Genomic DNA, 17,794 nt, shown 5'->3' on the forward strand with positions numbered 1-17,794 from the left:
ACAGGAACTGGCTGATTTGGCAACCAGATTGGCCACGCGGGCAAATACGTTTTGGCTGCCTCCTTTTTTCATCACATTGGAGTGTGCAACTAGTAACTATAGTTGTAACTATTCCACGTATTAAGGTTTGGGAACCTATATCTATGCACCTCCTCTTTTAGGCTGTGCTGAACATTTTCTATATCATACTCATAGCTCCAGACTGGCCAAGGCGCCCCTGGTACGCGGAGCTGGTCAACATGCTCGCGGATACCCCTTGGAGACTCCCAGACCGCACAGGGCCCACTCTTCCACCAGAGTTCTCAGTCCCTGCATTTAACGGCATGGCTGTTGAGGCTGCGGTTCTGAGGGAGTCTGGTTTTTCTCATCAGGTCATACAGACCATGATCAGAGCCAGGAAGCCAGCTTCTTCTCGCATTTACCACAGGTACTGGAAGGCTTTCTTCCGGTGGTGCGAGACACACGACGTCTTTCCGATGACTGTTTCCCTTCTGGGCTTCCTGCAGTCGGGTCTCGACTCAGGTTTGTCCCTCAGTACCCTAAAGGGTCAATTTTCCTGCCTTGTCCATTCTTTTCCAAAGGGACTTGGCTTCCGTCTCAAGTGAAGACTTTTCTGCAAGGAGTTGCTCATCTTGCTCCTCCTTTTCGTCCTCCGCTGGAACCTCAATTTAGTTCTCGGTGCCCTTCAGACCGTTCCTTTTGAACCGCTTCAGGACGTCTTTTTCCTTTCTTTCCTGGAAGGTGGCCTTCCTCATTGCCATCACTTCAATTAGAAGAGTTTCCTAGTTGGCAGCATTATCCTGCTTCTTCCCCTTCCTGATTCTTCATCAGGACAAGGTCGTTCTAAGACCTGTCCCCGAATTTCTTCCCAAGGTGGTTTCCACTTTCCACATCAATGAGGATATCCTTCTTCCTTCTTTTTGCCCTTCTCCTGTTCACCCCTTGGAGAAGTCTCTTCACAAGCTTGACGTTGTCAGAGCCATTCGGATCTATCTTTCTAGAACTGCCCATTTTCGCAAATCCGACTGTGTGTCATTGCCGAGGGTCGCCGGAAAGGCCTTCAAGCATCCAAATCCACTATTTCTCATTGGATTCGTTCTGCTATAACGGAATCCTACCGTGCTCGAGAGACGCAGCCCCCTCCTGGGGTACGGGCCCACTCCACCAGAGCCGTCGGTGCTTCCTGGGCTGTTTGTCACCAGGCCTCCGCTTTGCAGGTTTGCAAGGCTGCCACCTGGTCGTCTTTACATACGTTCACGAGGTTCTACAGGGTTCATACCCAGACCTCGTCAGATGCAGGTTTTGGTAGAAAGGTACTGCAGGCGGTTGTCGCACACCGGCCGACCTGAGCCCTTTTCTCGCTTCCTTTCTACCCACCCTTTTCTGGGACTGCTTTTGGACGTCCTACGGTTGTGTCCCCCAATGAAGCGATAAAGAAAGATTTTTGGTACTCACCGTAAAATCTTTCTTGGAGCCTTCATTGGGGGACACAGCACCCCCCCTGGTTATTTGTTCTTGGTACCGTGTTTGGGCCTACAACTCCTGATTGAGTTGGTACTCATGTGTTCTCAGTTATGGTTGTTTCTCCTACTGCTTTTTTCACCAACTGAGGTGCTCAGTGCCTGTCGGTGGGTGTATACTGCCGGGGAGGGGCTATTGTTCTTTTCCTTTTTTGCATAGTGTCAGCCTCCTAGCAGCAGCAGCAGCAGCATACACCCACGGTTATCTGTGTCCCCCAATGAAGGCTCCAAGAAAGAGATTTTACGGTGAGTACCAAAAATCCCTCTTTTTGGACCTCGAGCGGTTTACCTGTCGCTTTCGGTTCTCTTCAGGACCGAGTCCCTACATTCGGTTATCACTTCCATGGACTCGGGAGAATTCTTCACATTCCTGTTTGTGTTCAGCATCAGAAGTTCCTATGGTGTGCGATCCAGGAGGGTCTTTATCAGTTCACGGCCCTTCCTTTCGACCTGGCCTCTGCTCCCAGACTAGTCACGTCATGGCAGCGTTCATGGACATCCTTCTCCCCAGGGTTTTTTTTCATATTTCCCTACTTGGACGATCTTCTATCAAGGAGCCATCCCGCCAAGACTGCAACCAGAGTCTTCAGTTTACTCTGGATACTCTGGTCCATCTCTGCTAGATTATAACAGAGAGAAGTTCTCCCTCACCTTTGCTCAGCAGCTGGTGTTTCTAGGTATAAGGTTCGACACGACCCAAGCCTGTGTTTTCTTTCCAAAGGAGAGGTTTTTCTTCCCTCTTCCTGGGGATCCGTACTCTACTCTCTTCATACGGTCCTGCATGAGAGTTCTAGGGGAAAGAGATTGTCGCCATGGAAGCTGTTTCTTTTGCCCAGTCCCATGCCCATCCTCTTCAGCTGGTCATCTTCCTGGATGATTCCGTGCTTCTACCTCTCAGGGTGAGGCAGTCCCTCACTTGGTGACACTGTTGGCATCAGTCCTATGAAGGAAGTCCTTCCTTCCTCTCTGGTGGCAGTTCTTCACCACCTACGCCAGTTTTTTTCATTTGGGGAACCGCTTTTTTCTTTGTCACACAGCGCAGGGCCACTGGAATGCCTAAAAGGCCTCTTTCCCCGTCAATCTCCTGGAGATCAGGGCAAATTTTTTCTTTGCTCGTCGCCACTGGCATTCTCTCTTTCCAAGCCAGCCGGTCTGCATACAGTCGGACAACTCCACGGCTGAGGCTTACATAAACCAGTTATGCTAGCGGTAACAAGGATTCTGCAATGGGCAGAACGTTCAATTTCCGCCATGTCAGCCGTGCACATTCCGCGGGTAGAAAGTCGGGCAGCCAATTTTCTGAGCCATCAAGGTCTCGCTTCGGGCGGGTGATTGCTCAGCCCCGTCGTCTTAATCCAGAGAAATGGGGCTCCTGGGACGCCGTCCTCATGGCGTCTCGGATAAACCACAAGATTCCTTGGTTCCGGGATCCGCTAGCCAGCTATTGAGATGCTCTAGTATTATCATGGTCACAATTCCAACTGCCTTATCTTTTTCCGTCTCTCCCCTAGTCTGAGTGTCGTGAAAAGGATAAAGGAAGAAGGAATCCCTATAATCCTGATAGCTCAGGACTGGCCAAGAAGGGCCCGGTAAACATGTTCATGGACGCCCCTTGGAAGCTTCCAGGCTGTCCAGATTCCCCCTCTTCCCCCCTCTTCCCCCCTCTTCCCCCCTCTTCCCCCCTCTTCCCCCCTCTTCCCCCCTCTTCCCCCCCTCTTCCCTCTCTTCCCTCTCTTCCCTCTCTTCCCTCTCTTCCCTCTCTTCCCTCTCTTCCCTCTCTTCCCTCTCTTCCCTCTCTCCCCCCCCCCCCCCCCCCCCCCCCGGTGGAGTGTGGACAAGGGTTTGGTCCCTATGTTCTTTTTTTCTCTTCCTTCCATTCTTGGTTTTCTACAAGCGGGTCTTGACTTGGCTCTATCGTTTCTGTCAATTCTTTTCCAACGAAGTCTGGCTTCTCGTTCCCAGGTAAAGGACCTTTCTTCAAGGAGTCGCCCACCTGGTACCTCCTTATCGTCTTCCATTCAAGACATGACGTTTTTTCTCCTGTCTTGGACAGTTGTTGTCTTAGGCTACGTTCACATTTGCGTTGTTGGGCGCAGCGTCGAAAACGCATGCACAACGCAAAACACATGCACAACGCAGTGTTTTGTGACGCATGCGTCCAACGTTACAAAAATTGACGCTTCAGTTTTTTTTTTCAAAAGACGCATGCGCCGAACAACGCAGGACGACGCAGGCACTTGCACCCTATGCGTTTTCAATAGACACTAATGGTTTTTTTTTGGCGCATTTACGACGCAAGTGCGACGCATGCGTTTTTTTAAAAAAATTAGGACGCAGGAAAACTGCAACATGTAGCGTCCCCTGCGCCCTGTCTTGTGCGTCAATATGACGCATGCGTCGTAAAACGCTAGAAAACGCATACCGACGCATGTCCATGCGCCCCCCCCAATGTTAAAGATAGGGGCGCATGACGCATGCGTCGGTATGCGTCGACTACGCTGCGCCCAACAACGCAAATGTGAACGTAGCCTTAGATAAATTACGTCCATCAGGAGAGTTTCTCAGTTAGCGGCACTGTCCTGCCGTTCCCCGCTCCTGATTCTATATCAGGACAAGGTAGTTCTCAGGCCTGTTCCTTCCTTTCTACCCAAGGTGGTCTTGTCATTGCTCATTAATGAAGACCTTGCCCTTCCTTCTGTGTCTCTCCGGTCCATCTCCTGGAGTAGTCCCTCTACAAGCTGGATCCCGTCACAGCTATCCAAGTCTACCTTTCAAGGACTGCTCCCTTTCGTCAATCTGATGCCCTGTTCGTCATCTGAGGGTTTTCTTAATGGGCTCCTAGCTTCTAAGTTCACTGTTGCCGTGGAGGCATTCCGTGTTCAGGACAAACAGCCTCTTCTGGAGGTGAAGGCTCTTCCGGGAGCGAAGGCTCACTCCGCTCTGCGGTGGGGGCCTCCTGGGCTGTTCTTTACCAGGATTTGGCTTTCCAGATTGTAAGGCCGCAACCTGGTCATCTTTGCACTCCTTTGCTAGTTTTTACGGGGTTCATACACATGCCTCGTCTGATGCAGGCCTGGGAAGCAAGGTGCTGCAGGCGGCAGTTTTGCATCGGCTGACCTGAGTCCATTTATTCCTTGAATCTTCCTGTTTCCCACCCTAGGGACTGCTTTGGGACATCCCATGGTTACCTGTGTTCCCCAATGAAGCGATTAAAGAGGGATTTTTGGTACTCACCGTAAAATCTTTCTTGGAGCCTTGATTGGGGGACACAGCACCCTCCCTAACTATTTTTACCATTATTTGGGTACATATGTTGTACCATTATTTGGTCTGTGCCTTCGTTGTTGTATTGGTACATATGTTGAGTTTTTTGGTTGGTTCTCCTACTGCTCTAACACTAACTGAGGTACTTTGTGCCTGTCGGTGGGTGTATACTGCGGAGGAGGAGCTATCTTCCTTTGTTGCATAGTGTCAGCCTCCTAGCGACAGCAGCATACACCCATGGTTACCTGTGTCCCCCAATGAAGGCTCCAAGAAAGAGATTTTACGTTGAGTATGAAAAATCCCTCTTTCACTTTATCAGGAGGCCACGGATCCGTTCATATATCTTGCTTGTGTGGGCAAAAAAAACTTTAAGGACTAAAATTCGATAATACAGAATCTCCTAATTCTTCATTTAGAGGGGTCCTGACATTTAGTTTAAAAGAGTCCAGTTTTTGCTTTTATTGTATTTTTGCTCCCTTAAATATCCAGTTTGTTTTGATTTTTATCCTCCCATGCAGATTTTGAGTTATGACACACTTTGACTTTTTATTTGAGTTCTCACAGGATTCTCATGGGTGTGTGTTTAAATACGATACGATACACTTTATTGATCCCGTGGGAAATTATGGTATCACAGCAGCACAACTTACATCATAAGAATCATAAAATGAATTACATAATTGACATGACAGTTTGTTGACAGAAGGACATTATACATTAGAATAGGACAAACACAGCGGGTGAACTGAAAAGTAGAAGAAATAAAGTAGACAATCCCCTTTATGATTTAACCCTAATGTTATTGTTGTACATCCCCATAGCAGTTGGCACAAACGATTTCCTAAATTTTTCCTTCTTACACCTCAGAAGTATTAGCCGGTTACTGAAGGTGCTCTTCTGTCTCATGAATAGCTCATATAGTGGATGTGCATTATTGTTCATGATTGCCATACACTTTTTCCCTGTGACCACACCCCCTTGATGACCATAAATGGAAATCCATGTCTTATACTCCGCCTCTGAGGTCCTACTGTTTTAGCAGGAGCAGTACTGTGCCTGTTTACCAGATTTTGTTGGGGGGTTTTTGTAGCCATGAATAGTGTCCCAGTTTTAATCATGTGATTCCTTCCTCTGTAGCAAACAGCTGAGCGCGCTGTCATTCTCCCCCGATGGGAAACTTATCGTCAGTGGAGAGGTGAGTGGAGTCTTCCCGTTTCCTTGGGCTACACCTTGTATGAACCCTGGGATCCCCTCGATCATTACAACAGTCCCGTTTCGTGCGTCTGTGACCATTTTCCAGTCTTTCTCCTTTGGATTCGTCCCCGACTGCTAGTGATCGGGGGGATCCCAGCGAATCTGAGGAGGGCTGATGCATCTTTTTTCAGGGGATAATTTATTTATTTATTTTTTTATAAAGGGGGGTTATTCACTATTTAGTTTTATAAATGGCCGCAAAACAATTTTATTTAAATAATAAAAAAAAATCCCCCAACTTGAACTGCGTGAGTCATCCTCGTCTCTTTCGGTCCTACTTGTCTATATGACTTTCCAATTGAACCCTGCCTATTGGCTTCAGTAATAATCGCAGCATGGACGACATGACCTGGGAGATCACTGATTGGCTGCAGCGGTCACGTACTCTTCTGTTTTTGCCGAAACAAAAAAAAATCCCTTTAATTGTCTTCTGTTTTCAGAGCGGTCACAAACCGGCAGTCCGAGTCTGGGATGTGGCCGAGAAGGTGCAGGTCTCCGAGATGCTCGGTCACAAATATGGCATCTCCTGCGTTTGCTTCTCTCCCAACATGAAGTACGTCGTCTCTGTGGGGTATCAGCATGACATGGTGGTCAATGTGTGGGACTGGAAGGTAAAGGGTTTTTTTTTTTTCTGGTGGGTGTTTTGGGGGTTTCTTTTTGCTTTTTTCCTTTTTATCTTTTTGTTTTTATTATGTTTTTTTGCTCTTTTTCCATCTGTCATGTCCAGGAACTCTGCCATAAATGTTAATTGTCCCGGGTTCCTCCTCCATTCTGCGTCACGATGAAGGACACAATTCTCACTCATCTTTCCTTGCAACTGTTCTGTTCCTCTGTTATTCCTCCTGCAAATACATTTACATACAGTTTGTCTGAACCTGTCGGACTATTATACTGGTTTTGCGGCTTTTCTAGGTCTCGGATGCCCCCTGCCATCATGTGTTTATTGGAGCAGTTATGAATTATCACCTTTCGTCTTATTTCTCACCTAAAATCTTTTCCCCCCCTGGTCTCCGCAGAATAATAATATAGTGGCGAAGAACAAAGTCTCCAGTAAGGTCAGCACCGTGTCCTTCTCCGAAGACAGCAGCTACTTTGTGACCGCCGGCCATCGGCACGTGAAGTTCTGGTACCTGGAGAGCTCCCGACAGTCCCAGGTACGGACCCACTTGTAAGTTTAGGTTTCCGTACAGTGGCTTTGGTAAAACCCTCCTCGTCTGGATTCCTGCAGGTGAACGGGACCGTTCCTCTGGTGGGCCGGTCGGGGCTGCTGGGCGACCTCCACAACAATGTGTTTGGCGGAGTAGCGTGTGGCAAGGGGCAGAACGCGAGGAGCACATACTGCGTGTCCTACTCCGGGGTCCTGTGTCAATTCAACGAGAAGCGAGTCCTGGAGAAATGGCTGAAGCTGAAGGTGGGAGAGTGGCAGATACCTGCGGGTTCCCCTTGTTGCGGCGGCTGCTTTGGTTCACCGTCCACGGTGTCATTTTTACATCCAGACGTCGTCATCCAACTGCCTGTGCGTCACCGAGGAGTTCGTATTTTGTGGCTGCGAGGAAGGAGTCATCAGGATGTTCAAGGCCCACAACCTCCAATATGTGACTGATCTACCCCGACCTCACAACCTGGGTGTGGAAGTCGCCCTGGGCCTCAACGCGAGGTACGCTGAGCAGCTACAAAGGGTGTGGACGCCTTCACAGACCATCATTACAGCATTGGCTCCAAATCCTTTTTCCAGTTGTACCGTGTTGGATTTTACTGAGGTTTTTGTTGTCCTGCACATTTACTGGCTACAGAATGAGTTAACTAGAGTACCATCAGTGAGCTCATTCTCATGGAGAATTTGTCACTCTTTTATGTCTTTCTGAGCTCCTCTCGGCTGACTTATAATCGCACCAAAGTTGAGCCGAACTTTGGTGTGGTCATAAATCGGCACAGAGGAGATTAGAAAGAGACGACTCTTTCAATAAACTTTTCAAATACAGCTAATTTCCTCAACACCCCCCATCTACCCCATACACTAGACTTTGTACATTTACATGTGGTCTCAATATAATTTTTGCTTCTTTCTTTTAAGCTCGCTCTTTGCGAAACAAGGCCATGGCGGCCACCCTGACACGTCCGCCCTGGTGTACGACCGAGGAAACCAGTGGCTGTGCGGCGTGTACAATGACCACAGCATCTACGTCTGGGACGTCAGTAACACCTGCAAGGTGGGGAAGGTCTATTCAGCCCTGTACCACAGCTCCTACGTCTGGAATATAGAGGTGAGCGGACACAATGACTAAATGAAATTGTAAGGGGCCCCATTCTCAATAGAAGGTCCGTCCGGCTTCTCCATACACTGGAGCGTCCGGCTGTGCCGTGCTCTCTATGGGCGATCCGCTGCCAGACTCCATTGTCAGCAGCTCATTCTATGGTATTTATTCTCCCTTGTTGTGTAGGTGTACCCGGAGCACAGGCTGAAGCCGGGTTTTGCCCCGGGCTCGTTTTTCACCTGCTCTTCTGACAACACCATCCGCTTATGGAACTTGGAGAGAAGCTCCGAGCTGGGGATGAAAAGGAATATCTACAGCCATGTGAGTATCTGACATTGTACCGTCTGTGGATGGGCTCCCTACAAAATAAAGCCGCCCCGCCTGCATAATATTCTACCGTTTCATGTCTACGACCCCTAAACACACCTGTGTCTGAACGGTTGCACCTGATCAAATGAATAAATTGCAGCACTGCAGAATCTAACTACGCAAAGTTTGTGTGTAGCTTGTAATCATGGAAACACACAAATCTGCATGGGTGCTGAGTACTCAAAACGGTAGGACATTTTTCTTAGATTTTTGGTAAAGTTTCTTCTTGTAGTTACGGTAATTTTGATGCATTAGAGCTAAATACCACAGCACTATCAGGACTAGCGACTTCCTCACCACATTGTATCTGTATATTAAATGTTCTTACAGTAGTTTTTTTTTTTTTTCTTTTAATTAGTTGTTTGTCTTATTTAGGATTTGTATAAAGTGATTTACGTCAGTGACAATGTGGCACACTTGAAGGACACCTCCAGCACCTCTGAGAAACCTGAGCACAAAGACTCAAAAAGCGGAATTCGTGTCCTGAAAATACGTCATGATGGACGTCACTTGGCGTCTGGTGACCGGACTGGAAACATACGGTAATTCTCTACTGTGGTATCGAGTAAAAGATGAAGATGGGGAGAGTTTACATCAAGTGTTGTTTCCATTTCTTCCTCTGTAGAATCTATAATTTAGAAAGCTTCGAGGAGATGATAACAATTGAAGCACATGATGGCGAAGTTCTCTGCCTCGAATACTCCAGGCCCTGGACCGGTATGTGACCGTATAATTGTCTCATCAGATCCATAAGCTGCTGGTGGTTTTCTGAAGCCTCAAACTTGAGAAATGCAAGAATATAACCACTATAATACTGCCCCCTTTGTACAAGAATATAACTACTATAATACTGCCCTATATACAAGAATATAACTGCTATAACACTGCCCCTATATACAAGAATATAACTACTATAATACTGCCCCCTATGTACAAGAATATAACTGCTATAATACTGCTCCCTATGTACAAGAATATAACTGCTATAATACTGCCCCTATGTACAAGAATATATCTACTATAATGCTGCTCCTATGTACAAGAATATAACTACTATAATACTGCTCCTATATACAAGAATATAACTACTATAATACTGCTCCTATATACAAGAATATAACTACTATAATACTGCTCCTATGTACAAGAATATAACTACTATAATATTGCCCCCTATGTACAAGAATATATCTACTATAATGCTGCTCCTATGTACAAGAATATAACTACTATAATACTGCCCACTATGTACAAGAATATAACTACTATAATACTGCTCCCTATGTACAAGAATATAACTACTATAATACTGCCCACTATGTACAAGAATATAACTACTATAATACTGCTCCCTATGTACAAGAATATAACTACTATAATACTGCCCCTATGTACAAGAATATAACTACTATAATACTGCTCCTATGTACAAGAAAATAGCTACTATAATACTGCTCCATATGTACAAGAATATAACTACTATAATACTGCTCCTATGTACAAGAATATAACTGCTATAATACTGCTCCCTATGTACAAGAATATAAGTACTATAATACTGCTCCGTATGTATAGGAATATAACTACTATAATACTGCCCCCTATGTATAAGAATATAACTACTATAATACTGCTCCTATGTACAAGAATATAACTATTATAATACTGCTCCTATGTAAAAGAATATAACTACTATAATACTGCTCCTATGTACAATAATATAACTACTATAATACTGCTCCCTATGTACAAGAATATAACTGCTATAATACTGCCCCCTATGTACAAGAATAAGTGCAGCGCCCCAGAGTCCTGGTTGCTGCAGTAATGTTATTCCTCCACCAGGGGGAGTGATATTACGTCTGGAGGCAATAAAGGAGATCTGCTGTCCAGTTATCACAAACACACCACACACTTCACACTCCAGTCCACTAGGGGGAGCAAAGGTTCTATCTGTTAGGCCACTCCTCACAGTTAGGTAAAACTGGTAGTTGGAGGGAAAGTGAGAGAGAAGGTTCCTGGCTGGAGACTGAGAGAGAAAGGTCTCCAGGCCGAGCCGTCTGGAGTGATCTCCAGCAGATCCAGACTTCGGTCTGAGGAGGACGAGGGGACACGGAGCTGCGCCTGCCCCACGTGCGGCAGCATCCTAAGAAAGAGACATTGAAAGGAAGCGTGTTTTAGGCTACGTTCACATTAGCGTTGTGCGACGCAGCGTCGGGCGCCGCTGCGTCGCCGCATGCGTCATGCACCCCTATATTTAACATGGGGGCGCATGGACATGCGTTGTGCTGCGTTTTGCGACGCATGCGTTTTTTTGGCCGCAAGCGTTGGGCGCAGAAAACGCAGCATGTTGCATTTTTTTTGCGTACAAATTTCGGCAAAAAAGGATGCATGCGTCGCAAAACGCAGCGTTTTTGCGTGCGTTTTGTTGCGTTTTTGTTTGCGTTGTGCGTTGCGTCTCCGACGCAACATCGCACAACGCAAATGTGAACGTAGCCTTAGTGAGTGAGAAACGAAGGCATAGCAACAAGTGGATACCAGAGAGGATAGTAGACGAGAGGAGCTGCCTCCTTCCGGTGCGCGTTCCGGTAGCCAGGATACTGAGGGAGTAAAGTGCTCTACGCCATTACTTCAGAGACTGGCAGGACAGTCAATTCCAAGTTGGCTGCCCGACCTAAAATAACTAAGAAGAGACGGTGGCAACTTGTGGGGGTCGGGGCGTCTCTAGGGTCCCTATAAACAAGCCTCAGGCCATCAGTCATACGGGTTTTGTTCTATCTGACCACGGGGAACAGAGAGAGAAGAGTAACAGTGATGATCTCATTAGAGCTTAAGCAAGTGAGGACCTACTGTGTTGCTGTGCGCATAGGAAGGCTATTGCATTCCACCTGGACAAGGAGACTCTGGATTTGCCTTCAGACCAGCCGGACTCTGCCTACCCTGTGATCCGGTGCCCTGGACTGTGGACACTGAAGCCTTCAGTAAAAGGTAAAGAGACTGCAACCTTGTGTCCTCGTTATTCACCGCGCCTTACACCATCCACCATCTACACTTCTGGGAAGCCCTGGGGATACACTTCACCTGTGGGAAGGTATACCATCTAGCTGCCATAACATCACCCCAGCGGACCCCTAAGCAGCGTCGGTCACCCTGACCGAATACCACAGGTGGCGTCACGAACATTCATTCTATAAACTCTTGTCCTGTCATTACTGGACGCCCCTCAAAGGGCCACGGGCCGGGTCGGGCCACCGTGACATCCACCGAACCGAGGGACCCGGTACCGAGTACCCCATTGCCCTTAGCGTAGGGGCGCTCCAAATCACTACTATAATACTGCCCCCTATGTACAAGAATATAACTACTATAATACTGCTCCTATGTACAAGAATATAACTACTATAATACTGCCTCTATATACAAGAATATAAATACTATAATACTGCCCCTATGTACAAGAATAAAACTACTATAATACTGTCCCCTATGTACAAGAATATAACTACTATAATACTGTCCCCTATGTACAAGAATATAACTACTATAATACTGCCCCTATGTACAAGAATAGAACTACTATAATACTGTCCCTATGTACAAGAATATAACTACTATAATACTGCTCCTATGTACAAGAATATAAATACTATAATACTGCCCCTATGTACAAGAATATAAATACTATAATACTGCCCCTATGTACAAGAATAGAACTACTGTAATACTGCTCCTATGTACAAGAATATAACTACTATAATACTGCCCCTATGTACAAGAATAGAACTACTATAATACTGTCCCTATGTACAAGAATATAACTACTATAATACTGTCCCTATGTACAAGAATATAAATACTATAATACTGCCCCTATGTACAAGAATAGAACTACTATAATACTGCTCCTATGTACAAGAATATAACTACTATAATACTGTCCCCATGTACAAGAATATAACTACTATAATACTGCCCCTATGTACAAGAATAGAACTACTATAATACTGTCCCTATGTACAAGAATATAACTACTATAATACTGCCTTCTATGTACAAGAATAGAACTACTATAATACTGCTCCTATGTACAAGAATATAACTCCTATAATACTGCCCCTATGTACAAGAATATAACTCCTATAATACTGCCCCTATGTACAAGAATATAACTACTATAATACTGCTCCTATGTACAAGAATATAACTACTATAATACTGCTCCTATGTACAAGAATATAACTCCTATAATACTGCCCCTATGTACAAGAATATAACTCCTATAATACTGCCCCTATGTACAAGAATATAACTACTATAATACTGCTCCTATGTACAAGAATATAACTCCTATAATACTGCTCCTATGTACAAGAATATAACTACTATAATACTGCTCCTATGTACAAGAATATAACGGTTATACTGCTTTTCTCTGTTAGGAGTGACACTTTTGGCTTCGGCCAGTAGAGATCGTTTAATCCATATCCTTCATGTGGACCGTGACTACACGTTGCTGCAGACTCTGGATGACCACTCTTCCTCCATAACCGCAGTGAAGTTTTCAGGTGCGCTCCTTCTCCCCCCTGTGTGTGTGTGTGATGGGGCTTTGGTAAGACCCCCATTAGCCTTATCTTCAGATTATACCCGGTAATAGTACAATTTATTCTGACGTTTTGTGCTGTGATTTTCCTGCCACATTTTGGGCCATTTCCCTCTAACGTCTCTTTCCTCCTCCTTGTGTCTTCCAGGTGACGGGGACCAGCTGCACATGATAAGCTGCGGAGCCGATAAGAGCATTTATTTCCGTCCTGCTCATATGGTAATTAATAATCTTCATCATGACCTGCAGCAGGTAGATAACAATGTGCACTGGACTCGTTACACATGGGCGGTGGTCCGGGACCATCACTTTGTTCTTGTCCTCAGGATTGAGGGATGTCCCAATGATCCTGCGGATACTTGATAATTTGCACTTCTGCTTTAACCCTTTCATGATCCAGGGGCAGACAAGGAGCTGTATCTTGTTGATCATTGAGTTTCCTCTGAATCCTCCCGTTTTTAGCTTCCCGATGGGGTCAGTTTTGTTCGTCTGCATCACGTTGTGGAAAAGACCACCTTATACGACCTGGACGTGGACGTCACCCAGAAGACTGCCGCGGTCGCCTGTCAGGATAAAAGTGTCCGGTAAGTGTCATCTGGGGAGTGTCTTCCTCCTCTGCTTTTTTTTTTTTTTATAAAGGGGATCTCTGACCTCTCGCTTCCCCATCTGGAGGTGAGAGGCGCTGATGACTTTTTTTTTTTTCTTGGCGCTAAACCACCGGCGTCTCTCGATTCCTGGTGTGTGAAATGATGGGCACCGGAAAGGCCCTCTGAGTGTTTAGTCTGTCTTCCCCTGTGATGCCGCTCACATGCCGCACCTATGTATGACCGTAATGGTGTTACTTCCAGGTTGTACAATATCTCGTCAGGGAAGCAGGAGAAGGCTCTGAAGAGTTCACCCAGTGGAGGAGCCTTGCTGAAGGTAGGCGGTCGTCCTCCATCATTGCCTTGGAAGTCAACCTACACAAGGTGACTCTGCCCTGATAAAAAAAAAATCATATTTTCCCCGTTTTCACAACCTTCCTTTCTTCCAATATGCTAATTGGGGGTTCAGTGCACTATGGGTGCGGTTTAGGACATCTTCCCATCATAGCCGTCTCCACTGAAATCTTGCTTCTTTCAGAAGTGTCGGCACCACGCACACAGTCTGTTCACCTGGAGGCCTGTTGGTACTGTTATGTACAGAGCAAGACTTCAGTGCAGACAGAGCTTGTCAATCAAGCAAGATGGGTGGAGACATGTACAGGAGAAGATGCTCTGAACTGCTTGGCCACACCCAAGGTGCACCGAGCACCTAATTAGCAAATTGGCATAAAGGAAAAATCCAGCACTTCTGGACAATTTGATGCCGCTCCCTCCTTTCTGTGCATTTCTGGATACTGCTGATCATTTCTATCTGTGCCGACTTTAATTTTCCAGGTACAAATGGATCCGTCTGGGAGATTCTTCGCTACGAGCTGCTCCAACAAGAACATCTCCATCTTCGATTTGCAAACCGGGGAATGTGTCGCCACGATGTACGGTCACTCAGGTCAGTGTTACATGTCACATGGTCCATTGCCCGGTCTGTATCCCCCACTCCGTATACAGAGTACTGGCCGCCGTGTGTTTTCTGCTGACGGATTCACAATGCAATGGCGAGGAGTTTAATGTTCCCATTAATGACATCAGCGACTGTGGGAAGTGACCATTGTCTTCTCTTCCAGATATCGTCACTGACATGAAGTTTACCCGCGACTGTAGAAGACTGATCACTGTGTCTGGAGACAGGTCTGCTGCCGTTTTAAAGGGGTCATCAGAAGCCTTTCTCCTTCCTGATCTGGCATTGGGGGGTGGAAAGACTCCGAGAGTGGGGCCCATAGCATAGCTATAGAGTTTAGCACAAGGATTCCCGCGACCCTGGTATTGGGGTCTTATTGGTAGTCCGTAGCTGTTGGACCAAAGCCATGAGACCCTCCTGGATCCCGCAGCCTCTCGCATGCCTATTCTGATTATTGTGCCGTAGCATAATGATATCGTGGGGCCTGCCAATCAGAAGAAGCGCTGGGAATTCTGCAGGTAGTAGGAAGTTTTTTTTTTGTATTTTGGTCCTGCAAAGCTGAAACTGTACAACCATCCAGTGTCTCAGTTTGTCTTCTTTATTATATCTCTATAAAGCCGCTGGTCCCAAAAAAATGTTTTAATTTTTTTTAAATAAAAGTAGAGAGAGGAGGGGGGTATGTAGCTGCAGCATCTGTGTCTGCAATCACATCCTGCGACTGGGCAGTCATGCTAGGCAGAGAAGACATATTTTCTGGTTCCTTTTTGGTGCCTGCTGATAGTTTTGGCATTAATACTCAACTTTTTGTAATATTTTTATTTTTTCTTTTAAATTATGAGCAGCTGCATCTTCGTCTGGAAGCTGGACCCCGTCATGACCACCTGTATGAGGCACCAGCTGGCGGAGATGAATGCGGAGGGGAAGAGCAACGCAGCCGGAGAAGCGACATGTCCTGTTAATACCAGGTGAGATGAGGGCAGCAGTCTCGCGCCTTGTAGAAACGTCTGTACTTTACGTGATGTACGGCCATTGGTGACCTGTTCTGTCACTTCCAGGAGAGAGACCTTTGTGGTCAGCCCCCTGGACGAGAGCTCCCAAGATGACCTATTCTGGGATAGAAACAGTGATGATGATGATGAGCCCTCGCCAGATACCCCAATAAATGACGGCTTTGAAGCAGGTAATGATTTCATAGTCAGCTGCCTTCATCCGCTGTGGATCTGACGGTAACCATTTTTGATATGTATAGTGGGTGGTGGTATATATAATGCATGCACACCCACACACACTCACACTCCAAGTATATGTTTTTATCTTGGTAACTGTTCAGAGAATCCCCAAGTTCTCATAAGTATCCTTCTAGTATAAAACAGGTAAGAAGGCAGAGGAGGGAGACGCAGCTGCAGCTTCTCCCTCTGCTTATTTACCACTCAGGAGGGAAGGACCCAATCTCTGTAGTTCCCGTATGTTTGCCAGCGCTTGGTCTCGCGACCGGTACTCTTTGCGTTGACCTTCTCGTGTCGCGCTCATCGATGACCCATATATGAAGAAGAAAGCGGCTCTAGCATTATATACCAGATCTGTATCTACTTTCCTGTCTAGCTCATGGGCGAGTGGACAGTGAAGTCCCACTTGGCATGGTGTCTTCTTGGCTGTATGACTGGCGGTGGCCTCATAGCTGCTGTTCTGCTCATGTGATATGGGGTCTTCTGGGTGAGAGTCACTAATACGACCCTTTTTTATTTTATTCTAGATCCCACCTTTCTGCAGACTAATGGGAAACGCCCAATGTGGCTGAGGAAGCTGGTAAGTCGGGCGATCGGCTGATGATATGTGCCTCGTTTCAGGTCTACAGCGTTATATATAATATGGAGGTGTCGGGGTCGTAACGACAAATACATCCTTCCTTCACCAGTCATTCCAAATTAAACTATAAGCATGTGGTACCGGGTAAGAATGAGTCAGACAGGTAGCTGGTTCAATCTTAGTGCATGCTCGTGGATCCACACACATGTGTGTAACCGTCACAGCAACTGAACTTTATTCTAAAATACACAATACTAAAAGGGAATGCAATAGGCGGGGTTTCAGCAGCATACGTCTAGTGCTCAATCTACTCCTGATTCGCTGGACGTCTTCTGGTGGTTACTTCTTTCTTCACATTCCAGAGTTATCTTTTCAGGAGAAATATACTTAACCCTTCAAATTCTAAACTGAGGTGAAGAATGAACACTGGCAGCCATCTTTAGATACAATTACATATGCATTAGCTAGCAGATAGGAAAAACTTATTGTTTTACAGTATAAGATATAAAAGTACAAAAAGTATATAAGGAAATATATTTTCACCTTGACAATCCCCCCTAAACACTAAGTTTTTCCCTTAAAGAAAGATCCTTCGAGACTGTCCATGTGATGGGAAAAGGGGAGGTGGATTTCTTCATCCAGACACCTCAGAAACTCTCCCCTAGCGAGAGGCCTCCAGGCAGCTGAACCCTTCACTAACCTCACATGGAGTTCTCCCACTGTCCCTAAACTAAATCTCTTAGCATCATCTAAGAAGGGGGATTTTGTCTACTCTCTTGAGGGGAATATACTTAGGGATCTCCCTTGGATCAGTACCATCGTACTCTGGTGGGTCTACTTCTTGATTGAGGAAGGCGCCAGTCGGAGTTGCTTTGGCAATAACCTTTTTATACAAGGGAATAACACAACAGAAAATTATCGATCCAATTATAAGGAGGGCAATTAGTACCAAACAAACTTATTGAAGGAATCCCTTGATCCCACCTAACCAACTGGAGAAGAAAGATGTGTCTACTCCAGCATACATGACACATCGTCTTATTGTCCTAATTCGTTCAACTTCTTTAGAAACCTTCAGGTCTCTTGGATCTACATTTTTCCATTCTGGCTGTCTATATTTCGTATCGTAAGTCTTTGGTCATACCGTCAATGAATGCATTTACCAATACTCTAACATCAAGTGGGTT

The 17,794-nt window shown here is 45.9% G+C and overlaps 1 protein-coding gene across 2 annotated transcripts in view; it reads left to right on the forward strand.

Annotated features, from left to right (window-relative positions):
• The window catches only part of WDR62 (WD repeat domain 62), a 78,365-nt gene that overhangs the window by 17,986 nt on the left and 42,585 nt on the right, over positions 1-17,794 (forward strand). For both annotated transcript variants that reach the window (XM_077286030.1, XM_077286031.1), the window contains exons 4-21: positions 5,922-5,979; positions 6,479-6,649; positions 7,055-7,192; positions 7,267-7,449; positions 7,535-7,695; positions 8,113-8,302; positions 8,480-8,614; positions 9,038-9,204; positions 9,288-9,379; positions 13,102-13,227; positions 13,411-13,481; positions 13,725-13,846; positions 14,111-14,183; positions 14,681-14,792; positions 14,968-15,031; positions 15,644-15,766; positions 15,857-15,981; positions 16,555-16,607. In XM_077286030.1, the coding sequence (XP_077142145.1) occupies positions 5,922-5,979; positions 6,479-6,649; positions 7,055-7,192; positions 7,267-7,449; positions 7,535-7,695; positions 8,113-8,302; positions 8,480-8,614; positions 9,038-9,204; positions 9,288-9,379; positions 13,102-13,227; positions 13,411-13,481; positions 13,725-13,846; positions 14,111-14,183; positions 14,681-14,792; positions 14,968-15,031; positions 15,644-15,766; positions 15,857-15,981; positions 16,555-16,607 (2,164 nt within the window). The remainder of the gene's footprint in view (positions 1-5,921; positions 5,980-6,478; positions 6,650-7,054; positions 7,193-7,266; positions 7,450-7,534; positions 7,696-8,112; positions 8,303-8,479; positions 8,615-9,037; positions 9,205-9,287; positions 9,380-13,101; positions 13,228-13,410; positions 13,482-13,724; positions 13,847-14,110; positions 14,184-14,680; positions 14,793-14,967; positions 15,032-15,643; positions 15,767-15,856; positions 15,982-16,554; positions 16,608-17,794) is intronic.

The sequence above is a fragment of the Ranitomeya variabilis genome, chromosome 2 (assembly GCF_051348905.1).
Source record: "Ranitomeya variabilis isolate aRanVar5 chromosome 2, aRanVar5.hap1, whole genome shotgun sequence".
Taxonomy (NCBI): Eukaryota; Metazoa; Chordata; class Amphibia; order Anura; family Dendrobatidae; genus Ranitomeya; species Ranitomeya variabilis.